This window comes from Corylus avellana, chromosome 1, assembly GCF_965113065.1.
Source record: "Corylus avellana chromosome 1, dhCorAvel1.hap1.2, whole genome shotgun sequence".
Classification (NCBI taxonomy): domain Eukaryota; kingdom Viridiplantae; phylum Streptophyta; class Magnoliopsida; order Fagales; family Betulaceae; genus Corylus; species Corylus avellana.
In genome coordinates this window covers 47,655,016-47,673,184 of record NC_142490.1, presented here as the reverse complement: position 1 = coordinate 47,673,184, position 18,169 = coordinate 47,655,016, and the positions used below count along the sequence as shown (strand labels likewise).

General features: G+C 38.0%; 1 protein-coding gene across 1 annotated transcript; it reads left to right on the top strand.

Annotated features, from left to right (window-relative positions):
• The first annotated feature begins 7,587 nt into the window (after positions 1-7,587).
• On the top strand, positions 7,588-9,325 carry LOC132172423 (cytochrome P450 71D8-like). The gene is made up of 2 exons (XM_059583922.2): positions 7,588-8,472; positions 8,717-9,325. The coding sequence occupies exons 1-2, from the start codon at positions 7,591-7,593 to the stop codon at positions 9,323-9,325; spliced, it is 1,491 nt and encodes a 496-aa protein (XP_059439905.2). The 5' UTR covers positions 7,588-7,590.
• Positions 9,326-18,169: the final 8,844 nt, after the last annotated feature.

The window sequence follows — 18,169 nt, the reverse complement described above, 5'->3', positions numbered from 1 at the left end:
ATTGTAGTAACTTACCTGTAACAAACGACGTCGTTTTGCAGTTTCCGTCCAAACTGACGGTTTTGACTAACGGAGTGGCCAAAATGCAATAGTTTGGTAGTTTAGGGGGCTACTTTATCACTTTTGGAACATTAGGGGGCTAAATCGAAAACGGCTGGTAGTTTGGGGGGCTTTTTTATATTTTTCCCTTTATATAAATTAGTATATGTTAAAACATTGTTGGTCTGGAAAAAAAAAAAAAGATTAAGAAGAATAATTACCTCCAATTTGAATTTTTAGGCCAATAGATTACGTTTTTGTTAACGTTGGAGAGTGGAGAAAGAGAAAGAAAGAGATGGAGAGAAAAAAGAGGAGAATATTAATGGTGGAGAGTGGAGGGAGAGAGATGTCTTTTTCTTTGAAATTAAGAGAGAGAGAGATGTTGAATGAGAGTGAAAGACTTGAAAAGAAAAGAGAGAGAGAGAGACGTGGAGAGAGAGGAAAAAAGGAGAGAGAGATATGAACCGGTTCAAGAGAGAGAGATGTGGAATGAGTGTGAATGACTTGGAGAGAGAAAAGAGAGAGAGAGACGTTGAGAGGGAGGAAAAAAAAGAGAGATAGAGAGAGAACAAAAATATGAACCGTTCAATTTTTAAGTGTTAACTTTCTAAAATAATGAGTTAAAAAATCGGTTTAGTCTTTAAAAAAAATTGGTCTTTCAATGAAGATTTAATGCAATCAAATAAATCATCTATCTTATTTCAATACAAATAAAACCTATATAATTATGAATATTAAAAAAAAAATCAAAATCATATTGCTTTCAAAAGTAGAGGCAAAAAAAACTTGAAAATATGCTTGAAAATTCGAGTAAATTACACAAAAAAAAAAAAAATCCATAAACATTCAAATGAATTAAAACATAAGACCTTTAATTTTAGTTTAATTTATATAAATTAGAATATGTTAAAGGGAAATTATATATAAAATCCTTAGGTAAACGCGCTTTTTTTAAAAACTCCCTGGGTATTTTTTTTCGGAAATTTAGTCCCTGGGTAACTCGAAACTATAAGAAAACTCCATACCGTCAATTTTTGTTGACTTCCGTTAGTCTACTCAAAACTCACCGTTTTATCTGATTAAAATATTATTTTTTTTTATTAATTTAATTTAAAAAATTCAATCTTAAAAAAAAAAAAAAAAAAAAAAAATTTGAAGGGTGGCCAGGGGTGGCGGTGCCACCCCTGGCCACCCCCCCCCCCAACCCCTATGGGGTGGGCGAACCACCCCTGGGGTGGCTCGAGCCACCCCTTGGGTGGCTTGGGGTGGCTCGCGGCCACCCCTTTCCACCCAAGGGGTGGCTCGCGGCCACCCCATGGGTGGAGGGGTGGCCTGCGGGCCACCCCAAACCCCCAAGGGGTGGCCGCGACCCACCCCCTTGGGGGTTTGGGGTGGCCCGCAGGCCACCCCTCCACCCATGGGGTGGCCGCGAGCCACCCCTTGGGTGGAAAGGGGTGGCCGCGAGCCACCCCAAGCCACCCAAGGGGTGGTTCCCCCACCCCATAGGGGTTGGAGGGGGGGGGGGTGGCCAGGGATGAAGTTCCAAGACCGGACGGCCCGTGGGAAAATCTGGAGGTGAAACTACAATGTTGCAAAAAAAAATTTCTGCAATGGCAGTAGACCCAGCGAGACTCTCGGTGCACTATAAACCGACTCAAAAAGGAGTTGTTGAATATTCAAGGGAATGAAGGGGCAGCTTCGTTTTTGGAGGCAAAGAAGATAATGAAGGAGCTACATCTTCTGATTGACCAGGAAGATATCAAATGGAGTCAAAGAGCAAAAATCACGTGGCTTAAAATGGGGACAAGAACACACGCTTCTTTCATGAATGTGCTAATGCAAGAAAGAGGAAAATTTTTATAGGAGAAATCTTGGATGAGACAGGGCAGGTGTGGAATAATGCAGAGAAGGTGGAAATGGCTTTTGTTCCAAATTTCTCTAGATTATTTTCTGCTGGAGAGCAGGGGAAAATGGAGCAATGTCTCCAACATTTGAGCTTACGGGTTACAAGGGAGATGAACACAGATTTACTCAAAGAATTTTCCAAAGATGAAATAAGCGCCGCATTGCTTCAAATGGGTCCGCTCAAGGCCCCGGGCCCGGATGGTTTCACAGTTGGCTTCTTCCAAAAACATTGGAGCACTATAGGGGACGAGGTATGCAACGTGGTTCTTGATATACTCAATTCTGGAAAAATGCCTGATGAATTAAATTCAACTTATATTGTGCTCATTCCAAAAGTCAAAATCCCGTCGTGTGTGACGGAATTTCGACCGATAAGTTTATGCAACGTAATATATAAATTGGTGTCTAAGGTGTTGGCTAATAGATTGAAAAGGGTCCTCCCCCAAATAATTTCCCCCACACAAAGTGCTTTTATCCCGGATTGGTTGATTTCGGACAATATATTGGCCGCCTATGAAACGCTTCATACTATGCACACCGGAATGAATGGGAAAAAGGGTTTTATGTCGGTCAAGCTCGATATGAGCATGGCCTATGACAGAGTTGAATTGAGGTTTTTGGAGGTGGATGGGATTTGATGCAAGATGGATTAATTTAATTATGATGTGTATTACATCTACAAAGTATGCTGTCTTAGTGAATGGGAAGCCGTGTGGCAATATTACTTCTTCTCGGGGGATCCGACAAGGAGATCCCATTTCACCTTATCTATTTTTTTTGTGCCGAGGCTTTTAGCTCTTTGTTGACTAAGGCAAATACCAATGGATTGTTGACGGGGGTGCCAACTTCTAAAAGAGGTCCCCACGTTAGCCATCTATTTTTTGCCGACGATAGCTTATTGTTTTGCAGGGCAAATATTGTACAATGGAGCAATTTGACAAATATCTTAAGAGTGTACGAAGCAGCTTCGGGGCAAAAATTGAACCAAGATAAGACAGCAATATTTTTTAGCAAAAATACTCGGACGATTGACAGAGATTTGGTGTTGGAGCTTGCAGGAATTCCAGCTCCACAAAGATATGATACCTATTTGGGTCTCCCTGCTTTAGTTGGAAAGTCGAGAACAATAGCTTTTCGCAACATCATAGACCGAGTGAGTAAGTGATTAAAAGACTGGAAACTAAAATTCTTGTCCCAAGCTGGGTAAGAGATTCTTTTAAAGGCTGTCATTCAAGCTATTCCAACTTATTGTATGAGTGTGTTCCGTCTTCCGAAATCCCTATGTTCGGGGATAAACTCACTTATGCAAAAGTTTTGGTGTGGGCACAAGCTATTCCAACTTATTGTATGAGTGTGTTCCGTCTTCCGAAATCCCTATGTTCAGAGATAAACTCACTTATGTAAAAGTTTTGGTGTGGGCACAAAGAGAAGGATAAAAGGATTGTTTGGATGAGTTTGAGCCGTATGGGTTTCTCAAAAAAGTGTGGGGGAATGGGTTTTCGAGACTTTACTTGCTTCAATACGGTCCTTTTTGGCTAAGCAATGTTGGAGGATATGGAAAGTGCCGGATAGTTTTGTTGCAAAGATTTTGAAAGCCAAGTTTTTTCCGGAGAGTTCGATTTTGGAAGCCCCACTAGGAAGAAAACCGTCTTTTGCGTTGCGAAGCATACATAGCTCTTGCGGATTGCTTCGAGAAGGATTGATTTGGAGGGTGGGATGTGGTGAAAAAATTCGTATATGGCACGATAGGTGGATTCCCCATCCTAACTTTTTCAAGGTTCAATCGAAGCAGTCTATTCTAGCCCCTACAGCAACAGTTAGGGAACTTTTGGACGACGATACATTAGGGTGGAACCATAGTCTGGTGAATCAGATTTTCTCACCCGAGGAGGCCCAACTCATACTTTCCTTACCACTCAGTGGATCACGGCAAGAGGACATTATCGTTTGGAGGGGTACAGCCAAGGGGGTTTTCTCTGTTCGTAGTGCTTACCGCATTCAAAAAGAGCTGGACAAGGTGCATCAAGCTGAAAGTTCCTATGGAGGTCAATCTAGCGACTTTTGGGTTAAGCTGTGGAAGTTGCAAATCCCAAACGTGGAGAAAAACTTTCTTTGGAGGGCCTGTAATGAAATACTTCCGACTAGAGCCAACCTCTATAAGCGTAATATTATTGAGAACCCGAAGTGCCCAATCTGTGAATTAGTAGATGAAACGGTAGCACATGTTCTCTGGAATTGCCCTTCCGCTGCAAATGTCTGGGGAGCAAGGGAAAGAGTTTTCTAGAAAAGTTTGTTTCGTGGTAGGAATTTTTTTCAACTAGCTGAGGAAATGTTTGCAAGGTGTGACCAAGAGGAAATAATTCCGTTTGTGGGCATCGCCAGGCGAATATGGCTTCGGCGTGATGAAGTTGTTCATGGGGGCCAGTTCACTTCTCCAGCAAAGATTATCAGGTCCACTTCGAATGCTATTTTGGAATAAAGTGCTGCTAATGAGGTGGGTGGAGCTCTAGCCAATATGCAGAGATCTATAAGATGGGAGGCACCACCGGTGGGCTGGATTTTGGCCAACTGGGATGCTTCGATCAACAAACAGCAAGGTTGGTGGGGAATGGGAATGATTTTAAGGGACTCTAGGGGTCGGATGATAGCGGCCAAGTCTTCTTTTCGATTGGGAGTATTAGATCCCACAGCTGCTGAGGCCATAGCTGCTTTGGAGACCATCCGGTTTTGCAGCAGATTGGGCCATGACTGGATTCAATTTGTGGGTGATGCAAAGGTGGTAGTGCAGGCTGTGTTATCAAACGAACCTGATTGGAGTCCAAAGGGCCATATAATTTAGGCGATTAGAACTGAAATTCGATCTTTCTCTCATTGGCAGATGATTAACGTGAACAGAGAAGCTAATCACATGGCTCACGTATTGGCAAGGGAGGCTTCAAAATAGTGCATGGAAAATAAGTGGTTCAATGACCCACCAGATTGTATTAAGGACCTTCTTGTCCTTGAGCAAGGTGTACCTTTTATGTTGAGTTGATCAATGAAGCTATTCTTATTCAAAAAAAAAAATTAAGAGAGATAGAGATGTCCTTTTCTTTGAAATTAAGAGAGAGAGAGAGATGTTGAATGAGAGTGAAAGACTTGGAGAGAAAAGAGAGAGAGAGAGAGACGTGGAGAGAGAGGAAAAAAAAGGAGAGAGAGAGATATGAACCGGTTCAAGAGAGAGAGATGTGGAATGAGTGTGAATGACTTGGAGAGAGAAAAAAGAGAGAGAGGAGAGAGAGAGAGAGAGAGAGAGTGAGACGTTGAGAGAGAGGTAAAAAAGAGAGATAGAGAGAGAACAAAAATATGAACCGTTCAATTTTTAACTGTTAACTTTCTAAAATAATGAGTTAAAAAATCGGTTTAGTTTTTTAAAAAAATTGGTCTTTCAATGAAGATTTAATGCAATCAAATAAATCATCTATCTTATTTCAATACAAATAAAACCTATATAATTATGAATAAAAAAAAATAAAAAAAAAAACTTAAAAATATGCTTGAAATTCCGAGAAAATTACATTAAAAAAAAAAAAAAATCCATAAACATTCAAATGAATTAAAACATAAGACCTTTAATTTTAGTTTAATTTATATAAATTAGAATATGTTAAAACATTGTTGGTCTAACAAAAAAGAAAATCAAAAAAGGCTAAGGAGAATAATTACCTCCAATTTGAATTTTTAGGCCAATAGATTATATTTTTGTTAATGTTGGAGAGTGGAGAAAGAGAAAGAAAACGATGGAGAGAAAAAAGAGGAGAATATTAATGTTGGAGAGTGGAGGGAGAGAGATGTCTTTTTCTTTGAAATTAAGAGAGAGAGAGAGAGAGATGTTGAATGAGAGTGAAAGACTTGGAGAGAAAAGAGAGAGAGAGAGAGAGAGAGAGAGAGAGAGACGTTGAGACAGAGGAAAAAAAGAGAGATAGAGAGAGAATAAAAATATGAACCATTCAATTTTAACTTTTAACTTTTTAAAATAATGAGTTAAAAAATCGGTTTAGTCTTTAAAAAAAATTGGTCTTTCAATGAAGATTTAATGCAATCAAATAAATCATCTATTTTATTTCAATACAAATAAAACCTATATAATTATGAATATTAAAAAAAAAAAATCAAAATCATATTGCTTTCAAAAGTAGAGAGAGAAAAAAAAAAAAAACTTAAAAATATGCTTGAAAATCCGAGTAAATTACACAAAAAAAATCCATAAACATTCAAATAAATTAAAACATTAGACCTTTAATTTTAGTTTAATTTATATAAATTACAATATGTTAAAACATTGTTGGTCTGAAAAAAAAAAAAAAAAAAAAAAAAAAAAAAAAAAAAAAGGTTAAGAAGAATAATTACCTCCAATTTGAATTTTTAGGCCAATAGATTATGTTTTTGTTAATGTTGGATAGTGGAGAAAGATAAAGAAAGAGATGGAGAGAAAAAAGAGGAGAATATTAATGTTGGAGTGTGGTGGGAGAGAGATGTCTTTTTCTTTGAAATTAAGAGAGAGAGAGATGTCCTTGTCTTTGAAATTAAGAGAGAGAGATGTTGAATGAGAGTGAAAGACTTTGAGAGAAAAGAGAGAGAGAGATATGAACCGGTTCAAGAGAGAGAGATGTGGAATGAGTGTTAATGACTTGGAGAGAGAAAAAAGAGAGAGAAGAGAGAGAGAGAGAATTGCTTTATATCTGTGTCTGCCGCTTATTTGCTTTATATATTTTGGGTGATTGAATTGTTTATTGCTTCATAATATTAATTCCGCATAAATTGTGATAAACAAGTTTTGGAGTCGGTATAGCGTTTTTCAATTGTGAACTCAAAAGTGGACAAGAAAACTTGAAAAAGAAGTGATCATTTATCACTAGATTCCTGGAAAGTCCTCTCTGTCCCTCTTTGCTTGTATATGTATGTTGGGCAAATACTTCATCTAAATGCCAAATACTTAGGCTTACAGATGAAGCTTTTACTGTGTTAAAAGAGATTTGCTTGCACGTGAATGATCCTAAATTTAATCACAGAAAATCATCATCGGATGATTTGCATGTGCAAATTTGTACTTTTATTTAACTCTGTACACCCCTGCATTCTCCAAAAAGCTAATTTATCCTGCTACAATACTAAGGTATTATGTGTGAATCATGTGATATTATGTAAAGAGAGAAGTCATGAGAAATTGCTCCCCACATGGAACAACTCAATTTGGTTTGGAATATGCCATAATTATTTGGCGTTGATCAGTCACCTACAAGTAATTCAGACTGCAATGTTGGCTCCATGGCCCCTCGAATAATTATTTTCATACTCAAAATTAAATTAATAATGAAATTATGCCTTGTCATTTTCACGAATGAGACACGCCCTTAGATTAATTAGCATCATATTGGTCGGCAAAAGAAAACATTTAGTCTGTTTTGATCTTCTAGTCTTTAGAATAATCAAATGATTAAATTTTCTCTCACGTTCTTGTTTAGGGGTGCAATATATATTTGCACCAAAAAAGTCAATGTTTATACCTACTGGCTGATGGGATCGAACTGCTAATAGCACTATAATTTTGCAACAATTGGGTGAAAGAAATTTGTAGAGTAATCACTTGTTTATCTCCTTTCTGTGATGGTGCTGCAATACTCCTTGGCTCTCTCCACTGTCCTTCTTTTCTTCTCTTTGGTTTGGCTGTCAAAGCTATGTAAAAGATCCAAACTTGAGAAATTGCCCCCGGGGCCATGGAAGTTACCCCTTATAGGAAATTTGCACAACTTGGTAGGTTCACTACCACACCGTGCTCTCAGAGAACTAGCCAAGAAACATGGACCTCTCATGCACCTACAATTGGGTGAAGTTTCTGCAGTTGTGGTGTCATCCCCCATGATGGCCAAAGAGTTCATGAAGACACATGACCTTGCCTTTGCTCAAAGGCCACTATTTCTTGCCCCTAGAATTTTCGCCTATGGTGGCTCAGATATTGCCTTTTCTCCATATAGTGATTACTGGAGGCAAATGCGAAAAGTCTGCGTCTTGGAACTCCTAAGTGCTAAGAGGGTTCAGTCCTTCTCTTCTCTTAGAGAAGAAGAGGTTGATAATCTCATTGACTCCATCCACTCATCTTCAGGATCTCTAATCAATTTTAGTGAACATATTTTCACTATGACAAGTACCATTATATCTAGAGCAGCATTCGGTAGCAAATGCAAAGACCAAGATGCATTTCTATTGTTGGTCAAGGAAATGATATCCTTGGCAGGAGGCTTTGAGTTGGCTGATTACTTCCCTTCACAAAAATTTGTTCTTGTGATTAGTGGGATGAAAGCTAAACTAGAGAAGATTCATAGGAAGATTGACAAGATCCTGGAGAACATCATCGATGAGCACAGGGAGAACCAGATGAGTGCATCAGCAGAGCAGGAAGATCTTGTTGACGTCCTTTTAGGCCTTCAGCAAAGTGGTACAGCACTTGAGTTCCCAATCACAACCAACAACATCAAGGCCGTCATTTTGGTTAGTATTTCTGCTTGAATCATAATCATTCAAAAAGAATTAATTCGCAATAACTTGAGGTCAATCACTTCTGTTAAAAAGAATCTATAAATGTTTCTTAATAAGAAGATTATGGTCTATATACAACACAGATGACATGAATCTGCTACAAAATTAGTATGAACTGAGATTTTGATATTTTGATATTTTGAATGATGCAGTCATGAAGCTGATTTATACTTGATTAAATCTCAATTTTTTCTAGGACATATTTTCTGGTGGCAGTGATACTTCATCAACCATAGTAGAGTGGGCTATGACAGAAATGTTGAGAAACCCTAAAGTGTTGGAGGAGGCTCAAGCTGAAATAAGACAAACGTTTAAAGGAAAGAAAAAAATTCACGAGAAAGACCTTCATAAACTAAGTTACTTAAAGTCAGTGATCAGAGAAACTTTAAGGCTACACCCTCCTGCTTCTATGTTACTCCCAAGAGAATGCAGGGAGCAATGCAAAATTGATGGCTATGAAATACCCATCAAAACCAAAGTCATTATAAATGCGTGGGCAATTGGAAGAGATCCTGCATATTGGCATGATGCTGAAAGTTTTATGCCAGAGAGGTTTGCTGATAGTTCAATTGATTTCAAAGGGACTCACTTTGAATATATCCCTTTTGGGGCAGGAAGGAGGATGTGCCCAGGAGTATTATTTGGTTTAGCCAATATTGAACTTCCTCTTGCTCAACTACTATACAAATTTGAGTGGAAACTCCCAAACAGGATGAAGCCAGAGGATTTGGACACGATTGAAGCCTTTGGTGCAGTTGTCAAAAGGAAAAACAACTTGCGTTTGATCCCTACTTCTTTTACTTAGTCCTTCACTTGCCCTTTGAGGCATTATCATTACTGTAGCTTTGAACCTAAAAATTACTTGGGAAGATGGTCGGGGATATATATAGCTTCGATTGTTAATGCTTTTTAGATTGTGTTTTTTGTTTTAAAAAAGTGTTATGATGTACGTGATTTATATGAAAATAGTTATGTTTTGTGTGTTTTGGCTGATTATTAATGTTTTTGTTTCGAAGAAAAAGTAGTGTTATTAAACAAAGTGTTAAAAAATTAAAAAGTTAATAGTTATTAAGATTCATTTGTGGGATGGTTGGTTGGACATTCAAAAGAAAAGTTTGAACTTTTATTGTCAAATTGCCGCATTGTGTAACAGTAAACTATTACTTTTTATTGAAAAGGGCAATTCAAGATGGCTAGTCCCTACAAACTAAGCATTTCGAGGATGCTTAAACCTCCAAAGTTCACAAATGAACAATTGACTACCAAAAACTATTGATTACATCTTCAAAGACCCTATTTATACTTCCTTCTTCAACTAACAACTTCTAACTAACTTCCAACTAACTTCCAACTAACTCAACTGAATTACAACAGAAATAACAAAATGAACCTAACTAAATAGCAAATTAACCAATTTCTTCTAATGCCTGTTACACTACTCACCCCTTCAAAGCACCTTGCCCACAAGGTGCGCTTGAAATAAAAGCCAGGCTCCATTGACGTAGCCTCATATAAGGCTTCTCAACCATTCAAACAAATCAAATCATTGGTGTAGCCTCATATAAAAGCCAAGCTCAATTACTTTGCTGGCAGCCTTTGAGTCATATAAATGCCACGTATAATCTCATGCAGCTGCCACCAAGCCCTTCCATGCAACTGCCACCTCTTCTCCTACATGGCTTGTTGCATCCCTTTCCTCTTCCAAAACACCTTGGTCTTGTTCACAGGTGTCGAACAGTGGCAGATTCAGGTGCTGCTCCAGCATGCCCATCCTAAGGATTCCTCCTATCCGAACTTCAAGATTTGTTTTCAGCCAACACACGCCAATTACAGTTGAATATCCACTGGTTGTTGTCGAGACCTTCCTTCCCACATTCTTTTCTTCCAGCGCCATCGATGTTTCAAAAAAATAACATGCATATCATCCTCCTTTTGAGTATTGAAACACAAACGAACTCCAAGAATCACTCGTACCCTGCCGTACAGTCTTTTGCTTCCAACTTGTCTTAAACACCCACCACTCATAATCCCAAAACATATCCATCATTAGCACTATTTTCGACTCCAGCATTTTATCAAACACGTAATCTTCATCAGGATAAGTCTTATCATTATGTTGAAATTTCTTCAAAAATTTGATGGTACAATACAGGCGCGGAATTCTCTCAAGAAATTGGTGCTACAAATTGAATTTGGGATTACCTTCACTTTGATAGATTCTAAGAGGCTTAACTCCTTTTCCTCTTCTTCTTGTTCCAACTTGTCAGTGTTATCCAATTCCAAAGCAGACATCCCAAAATTGTTCATCTGGTCATTTGTACCTTCTGAATTTCCACCTATTGCCTCCTCTGCCTTTGAATCATCATCTAACAATATAATTTCGTCTATTTGTTGTTGCTGTGAATCTTGCGAAAATCTTTCTTTTAAAGCTCTAGCAAAATCATCCCAAGAAGAAAAAAAAAAATTGACTTAGGTAATTCTTGGAACCAAATTAGAGCTGTACCTTCCATGTAAAATGAAGCAATTTTCAGCCTTCGTTGATCTGGTGTAGAGTAATGCTCAAAAAACTGCTCAGCCTTGTAACACCAATTCAATGGCTCCTCTCCATCAAACATTGGAAATACCATGTGACCATAAGGTACATGCTTATCCTTTTGTTTTGGTGCAGATGACAACTCCCGGATACTTTGCAGTAAAGGTTCGATTCCACTTTGATACCACTTGTAAAAATAGTTTTGACTGTTTTGTGTGTTTTGGATGATTATTAATGTTTTTGTTTTGAATAAAAAATAGTGTTATTAAACAAAGTGTTACAAAATTAAAAAGTTAATAGTTATTAAGAATGCATTTGTGGGATGGTTGGTTGGACATTCAAAAGAAAAGTTTGAACTTTTATTGTCAAATTGCCGTACCGTGTAACAGTAAACTACTACTTCTTATTAAAAAAGGTAATTCGAGATGATTAATCTCCTACAAACTAAGCATTTTGTGGATGCTTAAACCTTCAAAGTTCACAAATGAACAATTGACTACCAAAAGCTATTGATTAATAATAATAATAAAAAGCTATTGAACAATTGACTACCAAAAGCTATTTGTAGTGATTTTTTTATTTGAATAATAATAAAAAGTGAATGATTTGATATTAAAAGTGAAAAAATTAAAATATTTTGATGTTAATTTTTTTGAGAAATTGTAATGAACAATATTTGGGCCAACCCCATCTCATTACCAAACAAAGCAAAATATATTGGCACTTCTGTGGATTATGATTATCACCACGAACAACTAGTTTGCAATGACCATCACTCTGTTTCCGGCATCGCACCATCACGAACAACTAATAGGCGTGAATGATTTATTCTCGCCTCTCTCAATGCACGTCCCTGTAGGCAACGAGAAAGCGCCTCTCTCAATACACGTCCCTTTAGGCAACCAGAAAGCATTTATTCTCGCTTCTCTCCACACAGTGCCTTGTAGGCAACCAGACTCGATCGCTTCTCTCAACACTGGTAATCAAAACAAGTCTCCATCGTTCTTCTTTTCTGGACCTCTGTTCCAATTTTTCTCCAGAATTGCAGGTTTCTAAACAGAGAAAATGATGCGTATTTTTCACAAAAAGCTTCAGAAATTTATCGTCTGCTCTTGCTCTCATCATCGGATGGCCTTCAGCCATCCCCTATTAACCACAGCTCCTCTATATAAAGAGACAGACTTCTCTCTTCCGTTCCCACCGTCAGCATTCTCAACTCGTTCTTCTTCCGTTCTCACCGGCAGCATTCTCAACCTGTTCTTCCAATGGCTGACGTGTGGCAACCTTTTTTCGTGAAGGAAAAGTTGTCCCAATGAGACATTGACAGAAAGAAAATCTCCAATAGTTGGGCAGTTGAGGCGCGCCAGGCGTTCCTCAATACCCTTGGAGGCTTGCCCCTACTATTTACAGTAAAGAATATAAGAATGTGATGGTGTGATGCCGGGAACAGAGTGATGGTCATTGCGTGGTGATAACCATAATCCACAGAAGTGCCAATATAATCTGCGGCTTACCGATGGATTTTGGTGCAGATTTACGGGTAAGCAAGAGAGTTGAGGCATATTTCAAGTGGAATGAAGAACGGACCCGGCTTGAGATTAAAGTCGAACAGTCTTTTAGTCCACATTTGGATTTTCAACTCTACACTAAGGAGCTTGTCTTACTGGGCATAAAGCAAGGTGTCACCAGAAAAGATCTGAGGGATAAGAAGTTGCTGTTACCTCAGAGAGACTTGAGGAGTTTCTACGAGAGCTTTAGCGCACTGGTACAACAATTGATGGACGAGCAAAAATGGTTTAACATCCAACTCTATCTACCAGGTATGTGTAACTCTGTTGATGCAAAGATGCGCTCTAAAATAGGGGTTTCGGGGACGATGGAGGAGTGCTCTCTTGAGATCAATATAAGCAAGATTTGTTGGTGGTTAAAAATGCTGATTTGACAAGATCGTGGGCTTCCAGCTTCTCTGCATCAACAGAGTTAAACATACCCGGTGGGTAGAGTTGGATTTTAAACCACTTTTGCTCGTCCATCCATTGTTGTACCAGCGCGCTACAGCTTTCCTCCTCAAGTCTCTCTGAGGTAACAGCAACTTTTTATCCTTCAAGTCTTTTCTGGTGACACCTTGCTTTATGCCAAGTAAGGCAAGCTCCTGAGTGTAAACTTGAAAACCCAAATTTGGACTAAGACTGTTCGACTTTAATCTCAAGTCGAGTCCGTTCTTCATTCCACTTGAAATATGCCTCAACTCTCTTGCTTACCGGTAAATCTGCACCATGCATGAATCCATCGGTAAGCCGCAGAATATATTGGCACTTCTGTGGATTATGATTATCACCACGAACAACTAGTTTGCAATGACCATCACTCTGTTTCCGGCATCGCACCATCACATTCTTATATTCTTTACTGTTAAGTAGTAGGGGGGCAAGTCTCCAATAGTATTGAGGAACGCCTGGCGCGTCTCAACTACTGAAGATTTCCCTTCTGTCAATCTCTCTTTGGGACAACTTTTCCTTCACGAAAAAAAGATTGCCACACGTCAGCCATTGAAAGAACGGGTTGAGAATGCTGCCGGTGAGAACGGAAGAGAGAAGTCTGTCTCTTTATATAGAGGAGCTGTGGTTAATAGGGGATGGCAGGAGGGAGGTTTGCGAGGCCAGGTTTACATGCCCACTCACCTCCCAAAAAACTCCCATACTTCTGTTATAATTTTTTGGATTGCTTTCTTTACCAACCCTCTGCCCTTTTTAAGGGTCATCGATCAATGGGACCTAATTTCATCCTCAGCTGAGATGTAATTTTATTTTATTTTTCTGCAACTGTTGATGTTTCAGCGTTTGAACATTAGGTCAAAAAGGGTAACAAGAAAGAAGAGGAGAAAATCTTTTTATTTTGTTTACAGAACACAAAGTTTATGTAAAGTGAAAACGCATAGTTTGAGACGTGAGTATTGAGAAATTCGCTTTTTGTTCGGACCTCATTCCGGCCAATATAAAAGTTGAGGGATGTATTTTTTTTTTTTTCATCAAAGTTGAAAGCAGTTAACGAGGGACAATGCTTTTTTGCATTCTACCCGCAATCTCTTTTCCATCTCTTCATTCTACCCTAAATTTTAATGAAGGTGGTGGATAGAATGAAGTGAAGCATTCCTCCCATCTTGAAACATGGTTGGTTTGTTTTTTTCTGAAACAGCAATAGGTGATCGACTAAAAACCCTTTTTTTTTTTTTTTTTTTTCTATATTTTTTTGAAAAAAATCTAAACCTAAGTTACCCAATGACTATATATATATATATATATATATATATATATATATATATGGAAACAGTAAAATTGAGGCTCAAACAAGTTTGTGATTAGTGTATTTACATTTGATTAAAGCTTTTATATTTAAATTGCTCTTTTGATTTAATTTTTTAAGAATATTTATGGTTAATAATATTTAGTGTTATACTACTGTTTCAGGAATGAAAAAATAAATTGCTAATTATATTTATATGTTTTAAACTAATTAAAATTTTGAATTATTTATTTATTTCGTAATTCGTTATATTCTTTAATTAAATTTTGTTCATTTTGTTTTTGAAAAAAAAAAAATTGAAACCAAATTCCTGCTCCACCACTGGGTGTAATATGGTTTTTGTGCGTGCACGGTACTTAATCTCGTCAAGCAAAACATCACGAACTCGACAGGTCTCAAGGGTGTGATTCCTGAAGGTAAAAGGAAGATGAGCAGAAGAACAAGGTTTAAAATTAGGGTTAAATACCTCATATGCCATCATTTTGGTTAGTATTTCTGCTACAATCCAAATCATCCAAAAATAAATAATTCCCAACGACGTACTCTGGGAATTAACATATTTTTCTTTAATTAAAAAGAAGGGATAACTTCAGAAAACCCCCCTGAAGTTCCAGCCGATTTGAAAAGACCCCCCTGAATTTCCAAAGCTCTCACTTAGACCCCCTGAACTTTGGTTTTCTCTCACTTTGGACCCCTTTAACATTAAACTACGTCGTTTTGGATGTTTTATACCCATTTTACCCTTCCTCAAAACTATGTCGTTTTGTGTCCTAAAATCACAACACATATCTAGCCCAAAACGACGTCGTTTTAAGCATAATTTTTTTTTTTAATTAAAAAAAGTAAAATATATATATAATAAAAAATAAAAAAAAAATAAAATTAAAAAAAAAAATAAAAAATGAAGCCACCCCCTTGGCCAAAATGGGGTGGCCGGACCACCCCATTTTTGGCCAAGGGGGTGGCTACAGCCACCCCCTGGCCGATCTGGGGGTGGTCGAGCCACCCCCATGGCCAAGGGGGTGGTCCGGCCACCCCCTTGGCCCCAAAAAAAAAAAAAAAAAAAAGGGATGGGGTGTTTTTGGGGGTGGCCGGACCACCCCCAAGGGGCTAGGGTGGTTTCGGCCACCCCATACCGGCCGTATGGGGTGGCCGAAACCACCCCCAGCCCCTTTGGGGTGGTCCGGCCACCCCATATGCACCCCCCCTGCCCCCCCGTTTTTTTTTTTTTTTTTTTTTTTTTTTTAACCCTTTTGGGGGTGGCCGGACCACCCCCATGGCCAAGGGGGTGGTCCGGCCACCCCCAGACCGTCCAGGGGGTGGCTGAAGCCACCCCAATTTTTTTTTTTTTTTTTTTTTTAATTTTAATTTTTTTAAATTTTTAATTTTTTCTTTTTAAAAAAAAATAAAAATTAATGCCTAAAACGACGTCGTTTTAGGCTGGGTAATTTTAGGACACAAAACGACGTAGTTTTGGGGAAGGGTAAAATTGGTATAAAACATTCAAAACGACGTAGTTTAATGTTAAAGGGGTCCAAAGTGAGAGAAAATGGAAGTTCAGAGGGCTTAAATGAGAGTTTTGGAAATTCAGGGGGGTCTTTTCAAATCGGCTGGAACTTCAGGGGGGTTTTCTGAAGTTATCCCTAAAAAGAATCTATAAATGTTTCTTGATAAATCACCGTTACGTTGTAGCAAAAGTTGTGTCCAACTCCAGTGACTGATGCAGGAAAAGTTATGTATATGATGGCTAGGATTTTCTTTTTCCTTTTCTGTGTATTATTATTCAGGGTTTAATAATAACATTTGGATTTTTTTTTTTTTTTTTTTTTTTGGTTTTCTAATTAACTTTTGCACTTTTATATTCTTGGATTTTCATAGAAATTTAAGGATTTGTTTTATATATATATATATATGCGCTTTTAAAGATTTTCTAGTAACCATAGGATTAGAATTCGTAAGCTATAAAAAGGCTTGTATTCAGGAGCGGAACCAGATTTTTTGCATTAGCGGTCCGAATCCTATGCAAATAGATAAATACATAGACATAATCCTTCAATGTGTGTGTGCGCGTTTATGTAAAATAAAAGCTGACAAGTCTTAAACTTAATTTCATACTAAGTAATAAGTTATAACTACTGTATATAAAAGTTACATGCCTATAAAATGATGTTTAAAAAGAACTTTCTTTTCTAATACAAAAGTTTTTCTAATTTGCTATAGAGAAGTACATTATTTTTATAAAAAAACAATAATAATAATTTAGCATCTCCTTCAAATGATGCTCGATGACCGTCTTTCATGGAATAAAATTCGTCTATTATTATTTCTTTAGAAAGTTACATTTAGGGGTGTGAAAAAGTCATCATTTGTCAAGACTATAGTATAGAAAATTATATTTTTGCATGGTCTTTAAAATTTTTTCGGTTGCCAAGGACGCCCCCAAAGTTTAAGGTAGGTCCACCCCTGCTTGTATTGAATCTCATTTTATCATTGAGATCACTAAGTTAACTTATTATGGATTTGTTTAATAAAAGAACAGTTTATTTTAAATAAATGCTATACACATCCCTCTCACACTCCATAATTTTTAACATTAGATTTTGGATGGATGACTATTAAATTTTGTATTCAATGGTGATTTTTACTATGTCACGTTGAAGAATGTGCATTTGGGACTGTGAGAATAAGAGTGGGTAGTATTTCTCTTTCTTTCATTGTTTTTTTCTTTTGTTGTCAACCGTTGGAGAGAGAAGAGTGTAACGGTGCGAAAACACGGAATTTAAATGGGCCGGGTGGTATAATATGACAAGCCTTCAACGGAAAGAAAAAAATTTCATGAGAAAGATCTTTAGAATCTAGTTACTCGAAATTAGTGTTCAAAGAAACTCTAAGGTTAATTATAGTACCCTCCTTTTTCTTTTTCTTTTTAAACGTACCATACTCATTCATTGATAAAAATCGCGAGCCTAAAGCTCTTACAAACAGAGCAAAAAGTTCTGAAGTAAATCATAGCCGAAGTTAAAGATACAGTCATCAACAATAGACCAAATCAACTAGAACACAACATCCACTAACCTATGACTAATCATCAGGTTTAAAAATCAGATCTGCATCAAACAGACACCATCTAAAGCATAGGTAGCGCTTGTTCCTCGGCCTTGAGAGCAAAACCTCCAAGCCGATACTTATTCCTCGGCCTTGAGAGCAAAACCCCCAAGCCGATACTCACCCTCCTCGACCCGAAGGCCAGGATAAAGTTCACATCCACAACCCAAGGGTTTGGACCAGTAATAACGGACAGCAACCGGGCGCAACAAAGTAGGAGGAGAGAACCTTATTACAAGCAAAAAGAAAAAACCATACAGGGAAATAAAAGGAACAGTAAAACAAATGCAGGAAAAGAAATTACAGAAAAAAAAAAAACAACAATACAGGGAAATAAACGCGAAAAACACACAAAGCGGGTAGCGGTAGCCAGAGGAGGCCGATCGCGGGCTGGCTGGAAACCGCCGCGGAAGGTGGCACAAAAAGCTTGGCGCGGGAGGGGCGCGTGAAAAGACCCGACAGCATGCGATGAGCGGCAAAGCTGGCGCGGAGAAGATCGGCGGCACACACAAACAAACAGGGAGGGGGAGAGTTTGAGTGAAAACCCCCAAAAGCAGTACTTACCGAGAGAGAACACAAGCACAACATAACAGAAAACACCAAAGACAAAAACAAGCCTAAAAACAAAAACCGGGAAGCAAAAAAGCAAAATCAAAGAACAAAAGCAAAGAAGCACAATCAGGGAGAAACGAAAACTAACCCAACCGA